At 51.1% G+C, this 13,326-nt stretch overlaps 1 protein-coding gene across 1 annotated transcript in view; it reads right to left on the reverse strand.

The window, feature by feature from the left end:
* Nucleotides 1-13,326, reverse strand: part of ABCA4 (ATP binding cassette subfamily A member 4) — a 119,896-nt gene that overhangs the window by 38,171 nt on the left and 68,399 nt on the right. The window contains exons 17-24 of the mRNA XM_040999012.1: nucleotides 11,621-11,686; nucleotides 9,077-9,166; nucleotides 7,069-7,243; nucleotides 4,608-4,739; nucleotides 3,573-3,712; nucleotides 2,997-3,134; nucleotides 1,817-2,010; nucleotides 708-792 (exon numbers count right to left, since the gene is read on the reverse strand). Of these exons, the coding sequence (XP_040854946.1) occupies nucleotides 708-792; nucleotides 1,817-2,010; nucleotides 2,997-3,134; nucleotides 3,573-3,712; nucleotides 4,608-4,739; nucleotides 7,069-7,243; nucleotides 9,077-9,166; nucleotides 11,621-11,686 (1,020 nt within the window). The remainder of the gene's footprint in view (nucleotides 1-707; nucleotides 793-1,816; nucleotides 2,011-2,996; nucleotides 3,135-3,572; nucleotides 3,713-4,607; nucleotides 4,740-7,068; nucleotides 7,244-9,076; nucleotides 9,167-11,620; nucleotides 11,687-13,326) is intronic.

A 13,326-nucleotide genomic window follows, 5' to 3' on the forward strand; every position in this document is an offset into this window, starting at 1 on the left:
AAAGGGGAATTAAAAGACAAGTCTATTTTGGTGCAAAAATTGTTTAAAATTCATGCGCACACAAAGTCTTCAAAAAGATAAGAGAAATGTATATTATGAAAAAAGCTATGAGTGGAATTCAAAACTGTTGGAGAAATTTTTATGTTAGTTTTGAAGTGCTGGCATCTGTGTTGACTGGGGTCTGCACACAAGCTTAGTTTTGCTTCTTTGTTGAATTACAGTGTGAGCCCCATTCTATTTACTAAAATACCCAATAGGCGTGTGCCGAGGTGGGCAGTAACGGGTGATGGGAGCACCTTTCCTCCAGGGAGGACCACTGGAAAATGGAGCCGGAGGGAGAGTGAGGAGTGTGTGATATTACCGAGACGCATGCTAAATTCCCATGAATTTTGCCATGGCTCCGCCAGGAGGCGCTGTGGCGTACATTTAGAAATGACTCTAAGGAGGACTCCCGGAATGAGGGTTAATGTGATTAAAGCATAGAGTGACCTGAGAGGTCCCTTACTTAAAAGAAGCACCGTGCAGGCCTTTCAAAATCCAATTGGAACTGGAGGAAGGAAGAAGAGAAAAAAGTTCGAAGATGGGCAGCAGTGTGACTGACAGCCTGAGGAGTACACAGCGCGTGTTTTTTGCTCCTATTAGGGACGCCACAGGGTAGGACAGACACATCAGAAAACACAGTCAGCATGCTGCGTTCCGGCCCTCACCATCCAGTGTTTGATCAAAGGCCATCTCGTTGTTGCGGGCCGAACACCTGCGGGAGACGCCCCTGGATGCACAGCGGCAGGTGGCCTATGGCAGATGAACAGGAATGGTTGATAAGCTCTAAGTGACTTCAATCATCTCAATTCCCCTATGCCTCGGCTGTCACCACCCACTTGGTTTCTCACTGCCCAGTGCGGTCCCCGCATGTTTCACCCCTGTTTCATCCACTGACTCCTCTGAGCCTTTGAGGATGTAACGGCTTGATTCCATCCTGGAGGGATGTAGGAGTCAGACACAGTGAGGGGACACAACTTCCAAGATTCCTTGGACTTGTTGATGACCGTGAGACAGCTGCGGGCTGCCCTGTGCGAGCAGGCATGGTACCGCCCCCTTCCTGTGCGTGCACACACGCTGTGGAACATCTCACCGGTCAGGAAGTACGAGGGTAATGCTCGACACTTCCCAGCTAGAAGCGTGAACGCTGCAGCAGTGTTGCAAGCTGAGCATGGATGATGGCAATGGAATGGGGGACGCCTTAGTGCACCCCAAGCAGTCTACCCTCGCAAAATGAGCCGCTTTCCTATGCTGTCCATAACCACTCATGTGACTTGGGATACTGACATATGTTAGTAGTTGACTATGAGTGGTGTCAGCTGGGATGAAACCTCTCTGTGGCATGGTTGGGAATGCCTGCACATGATGGCTCAATTGGCAAACCCTCTACCTGCAAACACTGACATACCAAAGGGGTGCTAGTTCGTGTCCCAGCTGTTCCATTCCCCATCTGGTTCCCTGCCTGTGGCCTGGGAAAGCAGCCGAGAAAAGCCCAAGCCCTTGGGTCCCTGCACCCACGTGGGAGACCTGGAAGAAGCTCCTGGCTTCAGATCAGCTCAGTTCTGGCCATTGCAGCCATTTGGGGAGTGAACTAGGAGATAGAAGATCTTTCTCCCTGCCTCTCCTCTCTGTAAATCGGCCTTTCCAATAAAAATCAGTAACTCTGTAACAAAGTGCCAGCAGGTGGTGTCAGAAGCAAGCCAGGTCTGATGACAAGGTCAGCCTCACTATGGCAGGCTCCATGCTCCTCCCCCTCACCATCCAGACAGGCAGGTACCTCACAGCAGCCGCCTTGGCTCTGCATGGTCTTCATCCTGCGCACCAAAGTCAAGTAGAAGCCCGTGCCGAGGCAGTTCTTGAGGAAGAGGGGCGTGCCTGAGCAGTAGAGCCTCCCTTGGGAGATGATGGCGATGCGGTCCCCAAGAAGGTCTGCCTCGTCCATATGGTGAGTGGACATGATGATGGTCCTGCCTGGAGGAGAGGCGGGGAAAGATCGGGAATCACCAGCCGGGCCTGGGCCAGGGGCGCTAGGTGGAGGATGCTCGGCTGTGCAATCATAGAGACTGGGGGGAGGGGCAGGGAAGAGCTGCTTCTGCAGGCTCATCCTGGGGGATTTAAGATAATGACAAGAACCAAATTCACAGCACAGGGCCTACCACAGAGCGCCATGGCCTGCATCAAGCACAGGCTCGGGTTCTAGTGTGCCGCCACATGGGGCCCCTTGTGCGGTTCACTCAGCAGCTCCTGGATTCCCTATGTGCTGTATGTTCTCTGGCTTACCCAACACTGCAATGACAGTCTTTGGAAGGAACATACGTGCACGCACACACACACACATGCTCACACACATGCACACACAAGCTCACATGACCTGGAGATGTCATGAGAGGACACTGGCAAGGAGGAACTGGCATTACAGCCACCAGGGAAAGGCACAGGGGACCTTGAGCAGTAGAGGGAGGGGAGCGTCTATGGGGCTGAGCACTCGGAGCAGTGTGCTATTCCCTCCAGGTCAGAGGGCTCTGTCTGAGAGGTGCCATGATAGAGACACCGTACGTTTTTAGATACTTCCTTCAGAGGCAGTACCGAAACCATTGATTGCCGAGTACCTGACAGTGGTCCCGCAGCCATCCCATGACTTTCCAGGATGGGTTTAGCTGACTTGAATCCCCTCCTGCTCCATGCTGAAAAGGAAATTTCTCCTAGTACTGCACCCATTGCTTCAAACAGAGGCACACACTACAAGTTGATAGAACTTTATAGAATGTTCTGGATGGTGGGTTGAACCTTCAATGATTCCCTGTTCATATTTGTATGCAAATTCTAGGAGGCCTGAACTTGAATGCAGAGTCACGAATGAAGCCCCAGCTGAGTGTTGTGCCAGATGCCAGGGGTGGGAATGGTGCCCACAGGGAAGCCTGCAGAAGGAGCATGGGGTGCTGGGCCATGGCTGTCACCTGGGCGGTATTTCAGGAGCAGATCCCAGATGGAGCGTCTAGAGTAGGGGTCCACCCCAGAGGTGGGCTCGTCCAGGACAACCACCTTAGCCTCTCCCACAAAGGCAATGGCGACGGACAGCTTCCTCTGCATGCCACCTGGAAAGCACAGGGAGCCCGGGGGGAGTGGGAGGAGGTGTCACAGGGCCTTGGCGGACAGAGGAGAGAGAGTTGGGGCTGGCAGTAGAACAGGGCAGTGCCTGGAGACTGGGAACAGCTGTACTGCCTCCTTCACTGCAGATCCAGTGTCCAGAGCCCCGGTGGTCACCAGGTCTTGCTCATAGCAGGGTAGCACTTGCTTTCAGGGACCCGGCCATTCGAAGGCCTTTGGAACCAAACCCACCAACGAGGGCCAGGCCTCTGGAGACAGAGCTCTGTATGGGACAGAGCCCATTGGTGGGCTGCTCTGTGAGTTTCAGAACAATCGCTTAGGGCAGTCCAGATGGCAGGAGCCCCTCTATGTTCTGTGTGTTCCTGCCTCTTGGGGCCTGGAACACTTTGCCATCTGCAGCCCTGACTTGGCCCAGCCCCAGGCACCTGAGAGATCTTGGGCTTCCTCGTTCCTCTTGTGGTGGAGGCCTGTGTCCTCTAGCATGGCTTCCATCTCCAGCTGGGCCTCCTCCCAGGACCTCCCCTTCAGTTGTGCATAGAACAGGATGTGCTCTGCCACTGTGAGGCTGTGGAGGTTGGAGGGGACCAGGGAGAGCAAGCACTCAGCGATGCCACCTCCAGCGACCCATCACACAGAGTGGAGAGGAGAGCTGGCTTTGTAGCCACCAGTATACCAGCATGGTGTGTTTGACAATGGACATGACTCACTAGCTAACAGGACAGCTATGCAGTTCATTCACACAATAGCAGCACCTGGAAACAGTCAACAGTTTATGGAACAATGTGTAATGACATGGCGGCCTCGGTTAAAAAGAAAGCAATAACATTAAAAAATACTGGGTGACAAATTTATAGGCAAAGGTTTATTCTCCTTGATAATAAAAATACGCATGTCTATACACTTTCGAGAGAGTTCTAAAAATTAGACTAGAGGTTCATATTGTTTCTCTCTGAGTGGTGAAATCATAGGTGGCTTTTATTCCTTCTGTTGACTTCTTCCCTCCCTCCCCGTCTCTTTATCACAGTGACCACACATAGATTTTTTTTTTTGAAGAAGCAATCAGAGATTTTAGTGAGAAAAAAGCACTGAGAAGCTTCTGGAAAAGCAAGTCTTCAGTACTGTGACATCCAAGGGAGAAAGCAAACGACTTCCCTCTCTGATGCCTGATTGGGGGTGTTTCAGGCTGAGCCCAGGGACCTGGCAATGGCTGCTGTGTCAGGGAGAAGGTGGCACCTCCTTGGAAGGAGGGGACCTCTGTTCTGGGCACCAGAGGTGCCACATTCTGAAGGACAGTTCTCATTGCCAGCAGGACAAAGGACCTTGACCTGGACTATGGGGCAACCCACACAGGAGTGTCTACACCTGGGCCCAGAGCTGACGTCTCTAGCCGAGCTGTGGAGGAGGCTGCGTTGGGGGCAGGGGTTGAGCAAAATGGGCACCTGAGTTCCTGTTTGACTCACTGATGGAAGAGGATGTTGTGCTGTGGACACATCCCGAGGCTCTGCCGGATGGCATCCAGGCTGGTTTCAATGTCCTTCCCCCCAACGAGCACCGTCCCCGATGTTGGTGGCAACAGACCCGTCAGGATGGACCTGCCAAACCCAAGAGTGGTGGCAGAAGAGATAGTCTTGAGGACTGCATCAAGGTCAGAGAAGACACCCACAGGGACCACTGATGACGGCTCTGAATCAACTGCAGGCTGTAACCCTTCCCCAAGTTTCCCCACTCAGGGCTTGGCCACTATGTATCCATCCAGGCCCCAAAGCAGGAGATCACATCTACTATTCCTCCCTGCTTCTACTTAACTCCCAGTGGTCCAAGGCAAGTCCTGAGCTGCAGCACAAATGGCTCCCAATGCAGTCATCACAGAATCTAGCCCAGTGCCATGTCTGCTAGGCAAGCAGTTGATGGGTGTTGAAGAGCCCAACGCCGCCACGACAAAGCCATATTGAGAAGCACCTCTGGGCATTCACTGGGCATTTATTGACTGGCTGCTGGAACACAGGCAGGGCAGTTACCACCCCACGTGCATCATTAGATTCAAAGCACAGAGCATCCAATTGAGGCACTGGGTTTCTTTTGTAAAATATAAAATAAACAAGCTAGAAGGGGTGGGGCACTTAGGACAGCACCAACATAAAGGTCACACTTTATCGCCAGACCCAGTTAGTTTTGTGCTTCAAGCTCCGGCGCGCAATGTCTTAGTGGCTAAATCCTTCCCATGTGGGTGTGAAATTCATGTCCTGGCTGCTCCACTTTCCATCCAGCTCCCTGCTTGTGCTCTGGGAAAGCAGTTGAGGATGTCCCAAAGCCCACGTGAGAGATCCAGAAGAAGCTCCTGACTCCTGGTTTTGGATCAGCTCAGCTTTGACCATTGTGGCCACTTGGAGAGTGAACCAGTAGATGGAAGATGGTCCTCTGTCTCTCCTTCTCTCTGTAAATCTACCTTTCCAATAAAACAAATGAACAAAAACCTTGGTGCTTCCAGGGCAAGCTATATTCCAGCAGTTGATGAGGTCGTGGATTTGCACTGAGGAGCCCTATGTACAGTCTGGGGCTCTACCCAGCGTGGTTACCACGCAGAGAAATCCGCTGGCTCTGCAGCTGCCACACCCTGCTCTCCCTGCTAGCTGTATTTTAGAAGCCGAAATCCCCTGTTGGTCAACCACTAGAGGGAAACAGAACCAAATGCAATGGCAGCAGCCCCACATTCCAGTTGCAGGGCAAGGCGCCCGAGCACATTCCAGTGCAGGGTGGACACTGCTGTTCCTTCCTGGGGCTCTGCGAGGAGCCAAGAGCCTCCTGGGCTGGGATCATGTGGCTGGCGGCTCCAGATGACCCTGAGGCTGCCTTTCCCTGTGGAAAACTGAGGCTCATTCTCCTCTCCACGGGTGGCGCTTTGCTGCTTGGAGAAACGTGGGAGCCTTCTGGCCTGCGAGGTGCATGAGGAGCCCTTGGTCTTCCCTGAACTTGGCCTTAGCAGATAGGCTGCTTCCCCTACAGGGCCTTCTTTTTACTTTCTCTATAACCTCAAACAACCCACCAGGAGCCCTATGCAAAGTAATTGGTGGGGAAAACAATGCTTATTAATACTCAGTAGTATCCCAGTTAGGTGGGGGTGAGGGTTGTGGTGAGGATGGCCATGGCTTTGTTGTCCCCATGGGGAACACAAACCCTGGAGAGGCCGGGGGAGGGGGTAAAGTCTCAAGTGTCAAAAGTTAGAGGCAGCTGTTCTGGGAGGACTGAACTCGTGCCTTCTCTGAACCACTCCACTTTGGCGGACTTGGGAAACTTCCATAGCATCCACCAAAGGGGCAATAAACTAATGCCACCTCCCTATTGGGCTTCTTTGAAGATGTATTGATTTATATCTTTGAAAGGCAATGTGGTGTGTGTGTATGTGAACACATGCACATGAGAGAAGAAGAAAGACTCTTTCATCTACTGGTTTACTCTGTGAATGTCTGCAACAGCTAAATAGCTAAGGCTGGGCCAGACTGAAGCTGGGAACCTGGAACTCCATCCTAGTCTCCCATCCGGGTCATAGGAACCAAGTACTTGGGCCAACGACTGCTGTCTCCTAGAGTATACATGAACAGGAAGCTGGACCAGAAGCAGAGAAGGGATGCAGACCCTGGTCCTCCAATATGGGGTGCTATTGTCCTAAGGGATGGTTTCTTTCTTGGCCACAGTGCTCGCCCCCACTCCCCGGGCTTCCAGCAAGTGTCAAACACAGCCGTCTGTGTCAGGAGCTTTCTGCACTGAGTGGCTTGACACATTCTTGGAACCCCAAGTGTACAGTGCAATTTTCCCCCCATACCAATTCTTATGAAGAAGGGACTGTGACAAACTGGGAAGGAGTGAAGCCAGGGAGTGAGGGTGGGCATGGCTGACTCGCAGCCTCCTGGGCATAGCACTCACAAGGTGGTGGTCTTCCCGGCTCCGTTGTGCCCAAGGAAGGCAGTGATCTGGTTCTCATAGAAGGTGATGTTAAGGCAGTCCACAGCTGGCCGGCCAAAGGGCTCAAAAACCTTCACCAGGTTCTTCACACACACCCCAGGAACCAAGCCTGGATGCTCACGTTCAAAGAAGGAGTCTGGGAGGGAATGAATGAGGGCATGATACACACGAGGCTTTCATGGACACTCTCCCCACGGCTCTTCCTTTAAACCATTCTCTCCTGCCTTTCGGGTTTCCTGCCCCCCGTGGCTTCAGCCATGCTCCCTGTAAGGCAAACTTTATAGCAGTGGTCATGGCAAGAGCATCAAGTGTTTTATTTAGCACATACTACGTGTTGGGCCCTGTTCCTGGTGCTTTCCAGGCCTGATCTATGAGATGGTATTATTACGTTCATTTCTGTAGGATGATCTTTCAAAGTCACACAACTTCCAAGTGGCAGAGTGGGGATGCAAAACCTGAGTACACGCTCATCCTACTGCCTGTGGGGAGTTAGCTCTGTGCTCGTTTCTCATAGGATGCTGGGGGATTTTTCCTGCATTTCTGGCAGCAGTGCAGGCTCCTTGTCTCCCCCACACCACCTTTTCCTTCAGACTCAAGTCCATTCCTGGCACCACCCTTTGCCCCATAACCTTAGCTTGAGTCTGAGTCAACTTCCACTAAAACAGACTTCTTGCCCATCAGGATTCCAGAGTTTGCCAATGACCTGGGTGAGGACAGTCCATTCTTTCTCATCACTGACCTTCAAGACTCAGCCCACCCTGTCGTTTCTGGTCCATACCCCATCTGAGACAGACCCTCATAACACAGTCTCCACTCTCCCTGGCTCCCAGACTCTTCTATATCTAATCACCTTGACTGTCACAATTGTGTTACCTCAATCTTTAAGTTCTGAGCTTTACCCCCAGGTTTGTGTGTGTGTGTGTCTGTGGACTCCTTTGTCTTGCTTCTTTGTGTACTTCCTTGCCTTGCCTGTGGCTGAGATGGACTGTTCCCCATTCCCTGTGGCATCCTTGTCACTTTCCTCCTGGAGGAGAGGCTTCTTGAAGCACCTGCTACCTGCCCACCTGCCCTGGGAGGAGCTCTGAAGCAGCACCTGAGCGGCGAGAGGCCACGCACTCTTATGCAAGGTCAGGCCAAGACCAGCGACCAGGTGCCTCTCTAAACCTAGAGCATGTTGGCATTCTTGGAGCAACACATATGCTTATAGAATGAAAACCCTGAGGATAAATACAGAACTAGAGGGAAGGGCAGGGCTTTGGTAACAGCCACGGGAACAGCCCTTGTTGGCTGGTGCATCAATTCAGGACCGATGAGGTAACCCACATTGTCAGGAAAGCCTTCTGATGATTCGAATGAATGACTTCTAGATTTGTAAACCGTGAGTGAAGGGTCAGCAGCAGCCCTGGTACACAGAAGCATTTATTTTTGTCTTTCCTTGAAGCTCATATCCGCTTTGAGTCGCAGTGACCCCAGTTATTGTTCTTGCTAAATCCTCGGAAGTCAGAACGTTTGTGGGACTCGCTGGGGATTTGCCTAACAAGGGCACAAACATACCACATGCTCCAGGAAATATGTGTTCACGTCTGGCCTGGGCCCTTCCATCTGCGCATGTGCGGCTGGACCCTCAGCGGCGGACTCAGGCTCCGCGCTGGCCCCCCAAGGCCGGTTTCACTCGGTCACCCTTGGCATGAGGGGGTTGGCCCGGTCCTGGGGGGTGGAGGGGGTTGGCCCGGTCCTGGGGGGTGGAGGGAGTTGGCCCGGTCCTGGGGGGTGGGGGGGTTGGCCCAGTCCTGGGGGTGGTGGAGGGGGTTGGCCCGGTCCTGGGGGTGGAGGGGGTTGGCCCGGTCCTGGGGGTGGTGGAGGGGGTTGGCCCGGTCCTGGGGGGTGGGGGGGGGTTGGCCCGATCCTGGGCGGGGTGGTGGATCAGGGCCCTTCTCCTTGCTTCAGCTCTGGACTCTTAGGGTTTTACCTTTTGTTCCTCCTGGGTGTCCCGGATCTTCCATCTCCTCTGTGATGGGCTCTGTCTTTTCCAGGGCTCTTTCCTCTCTGGTTGAACACCCTGTGCCGACCAGAAGCCAATGTTACTCTCCAAGTGACAGCTGAGAATCGGAGAAGGCAGGCGAGGAGGGCTGAGAAGGAGAGTCGCTAGTGGGTTTTGCACTGCAGGGGGAAGACGCTGTCCCTGGGAGGTCAAGTCCACGGCCCCCAGGAGATCAGCCTCCAAGCAGCGACACTGCCACGCTCCCCCACGCCCCTTCCCCACCTGCCCCAGCCTCTAACCTGCCTGGAGATGGGAAAGCACTCCAGCAGGATTGTGCAATCTGTGCCCCACCCAGAGGGAGTTTTGTAACAAGAGCGCCAGACTTGAGAGTTTCGCCTCATTCTCCTAATGTGCCAGGGGAGGCCCACAATGTCAGAAATTGTGATAGGAAAAGAATGAACACAACTCAGGCTGAATTTGAAGTGAGTTCATTTCCTTTGGCCCATCACCAAGGCCTTTCCACCCCAGTTCTAAGCATGTCAAGGTCACGGTGGGCATTGAGTGGAAGTCGGCTACAGGCTTTCTGATAGGCAGCTGGAGAGAGGGCTTACCTGAATAGCCCACCTAATGGGCATTCAAGGGTCTTGGGGTTAACATGGAGGTGGAGCCTGCTGGGGGTACAGGCCTGGACAAATTTGGTATGTGGTGTGGACCCACACCACCCACCTGTAAGTGTACAAACACACACATGCACATACATACACACACATAGACACACATGCATACACGTACACACATAGACACACACACACACACACACACACACACACACACACACACACACACACAATTTGGTTGGAAAGGACATCAAGACATCCCGGAAGGGGAAGAGCAACAGTACAGCCAAGCAGCTACAGAGGAAGCAGGCACTGGAGGAAGCCACTGTCGCCTCGCCTCTCAAGGGACTGGTCTCAAATGCACCTGTGTAAACAGGGCCAGGTTGCTGGAGCTGAGGCAACCAGCAGGGCCTCTTTGCTTTTCCTGGTTTTGCAAGAGGTGCCAAGGGTCTGCTGGTTAGGGAGAGACCACCTTTAGAATGTCCACCTCTGCTCCCCTCAACTCCTTTGACGGCCTTACCAGTTCTCATCCCACACACACGTGTCTTAAAATGGCAAGGGGAAATGCCCAGCTAAATAGCTTAGCTACCAGAGTGAGGCTATCCCCAGGAAATGAATCCAAGTTCTAGATTTTCTGCCATGCACCTGTGTGAGACCCCGATGCCTTCTGGTTTTCCATTCCTCCTTCATGAAAGGAGGGGCAGGGAGGAGAGAAACTCCACTCTTGCTGATTTCTGAGTCTCAGGATCTCTCTCCATCTAGCCCATGAGGCAGGTAGCAACTATTTAGCTGTGGTTGGCTGCAGTGTCTGCGATTCACTTTGTACATTTGTCTTCAGATTTTTTTCTTGTCTTTTTGAGAAACTGAATATTTGTTGGGATGGTAGAGGGTGGAAGATAACCATCAGGCCCCATCGTTGCTTGGCATCAAAATGTTCCCTGAACACATTCCCGTTTTGCAAATTCTCCCTGGTGACAGAGGGATAGCTTTCTTATAGTGATTTAAAGATTCATAGATACTGCAGACAAACTAGTAGAATGGAAAAACACTGGACTGCTGAAAAGCTGTTTGTTTGAACCATCAAAAGCAAAAATCCAAACAACTGCTCAAGTCTTTTGAAGCCCTAGACGAATCCCCTGGAGAAAACAAACAACCATCTCAGGGTTTAAAGGCTCAATCCTGGCCCAGGCCCAAGGATGCAAAGCAAGGAGCAGGTGGGTGAGCCATGGAGCATAAAATGTTTCCTTTGGTTCAGAATCTCCTGGCTCTGAGACAGCCCCATCTCAGAATTTGTGTGCTTCCACTCACTTGTAGGACTCTCCCCCAGACTCCTTATCTTGTTCAGTAGGGGAGGCAAATTTAATCCCAGATGCACTGTGAGCAATCGCCCTCAACCTTCTCCCTGCAAGCTTCAAGAAAGAGCGATACCACTGGAACACCCAGGAGAATTTGTCTTGAAGGCCAATAGCGCTGCCTCTTTCTCTGGCTGCTTCTTTGCCATGGGAGAGTGCATTAATGTCTATTTCCAAAAGGTGGAGAGGAATCCAAAAGCAGCGGATGAAGGCAGGGTATCATGGGATTCCCCTGATCTCAGCTTTAATCCAAGAAGTTGCCACAGATCATGAGCAACCTGATAGTGCTTTGGCCTTCTCTTCATGGGGCAACTGAATCCAAAGGGACGAGTTGTTCAGGATCCACGGATCTTTCCACTCTCAGTCACTGACTTTGGTCCAGAGATTCATGAAAGATGGGCTCCCAGCATGGAAAGGGCAGAGCGTCCTGGAAGCAGCTGACTGACTGAGAACAACACCCTGAGATGAATGGCCACACCACAACCCACACAAACCCTGCTCCTGGCTCCAGGAGCTGATTTCAGATATGAAGGGGTTTGGTTTTGAACTTTTAAATAACTCACCTTCACCACCAAGCCAATAGGACTCTTGTAGAAGGAAGTACCAAGGAAGTGGGGTGCCATAGTCTCCTAAAAGTAAACAGGCAAATAATGAGAAAAAGCCCAAGGCATCTCCCCACCCCAACCTACCAGAGTTCTACAAGCTGTAGATTCTGTTAATCTAAACCTTGAACGCTAACTATCACTTTATGCCTCATGGACCGTCAGGGGGCCTTCCCTTGCTACCATAAAGACCACTCTTCCCAACACATTTTAACCCAAAAGGTCATGTGTTTTTGGGTGTTACCAAAAATACCAAGACTGATGATCTGGGTTGACATCAGTTTTCCAAGAAAATATTTTATTAAAGAATTAAATCATGGTCTTTGTCAGCACTTGCCAGATAATGATAACAACGATAATCACTACCATTTGTTGGATGCTCATTCTGTGACAGGCGTGGCTGTAAGAGCTTGCCATGTGTTATGTGATTTAATCCTCAAAACAACTCTAGGAAATAGGTTTCATACTATTCTGGTGAAGGAAAAAACCATGTTACCCTGACTTGGAGCCATCTGTCCCAAGTCACAGCTAGTGAATGGAGTAGACACATGGCAATTCCAGCTCAGGGAATCAGGTTCTCACATTGCTATTCTAATGCTTTTCACTCCCAGTTGAAGAAGACCCCCTTTGCATGCTTTGCTGCCTCCAAAAGTGGTTTCGTGATCATGCTGTCTATGCTTTTCAAATACTTGTCACGTGTGTCTATGTCTTTGTTGCTCCTGGACCCCACATACCTGAGGGCAGGCCTGGGTGTATCTTTTTCATCCCTCTATTCCTAGAACCTGACCCTGCTGACCCTCACACATGGGGCTGCACAGTAAATATTTATGGAAGAAATGGAAGTCAAGTAGGATAAAATGAAGCTCTTGAATTACTCACAAACTTCAATTCAAATCCAATTAATTTTCACTTATTGTATCTTTTTCTTGTAGCCCAGAGACATATGAAAAAAAATCCAGACTGAGATAGTTCAAGTATATTGCTCAAGGTTATTGTCATGGCTGAACAGTGCCCTTCTTCAAACATACATGTTGGGGGTATAACAAACCATACCTAGTTTGGTGTCTCAGTTCCATTCAGGGCACAGGTATAAACCCTTGACATTTCCAGAATAGAAGGCCTACTCTTTGTTAACTGTGATGTGCCTCTATGTCCTTACACTCAAGTTTATGCTAAAGATGGAATTCAGGGTGGGGCCTCGAGAGAGCTTCAGAGAAGATCTGTACACCAGAAAGAGGAAACTTCTAAGAGAAGAACTATCAGTCTCACCTCCATGGTCTGGGGAAGGAAGAGGAGCTGGAGACTGTATTATAAAAACCCTGGAACAACAAGATTCAGATGACTTGGGGCTGGTGAACAACCATAGGACAAAGAGGCTACTGGTTGACCGGAGAGACCACTCACATGGAGATGGGCTTCTCCAGCTTCCAGGAAATGCTAATTTGCAGGAGTATCTGATTTTCAACAAAGTAAATGCAAAGCTGGACAAAGAACTCATTTTGATCCAGGAACGTATTTGTTATGCTATAGATTAATTTAATATGGGCACTGGAACTAGCACAGTGAACAGAACAGAACAGCTGTCTGCTTCCATGGGTCCAGCTTCACAGGGCAGAGTCAATGACCACACACATAAAGATCTGTCAGGTGGTGATAAGCATCTACAA

This window comes from Ochotona curzoniae, unplaced genomic scaffold (genome assembly GCF_017591425.1).
Source record: "Ochotona curzoniae isolate NIBS_2020 unplaced genomic scaffold, NIBS_Ocur_1.0 scaffold_1037, whole genome shotgun sequence".
NCBI classification, from domain to species: domain Eukaryota; kingdom Metazoa; phylum Chordata; class Mammalia; order Lagomorpha; family Ochotonidae; genus Ochotona; species Ochotona curzoniae.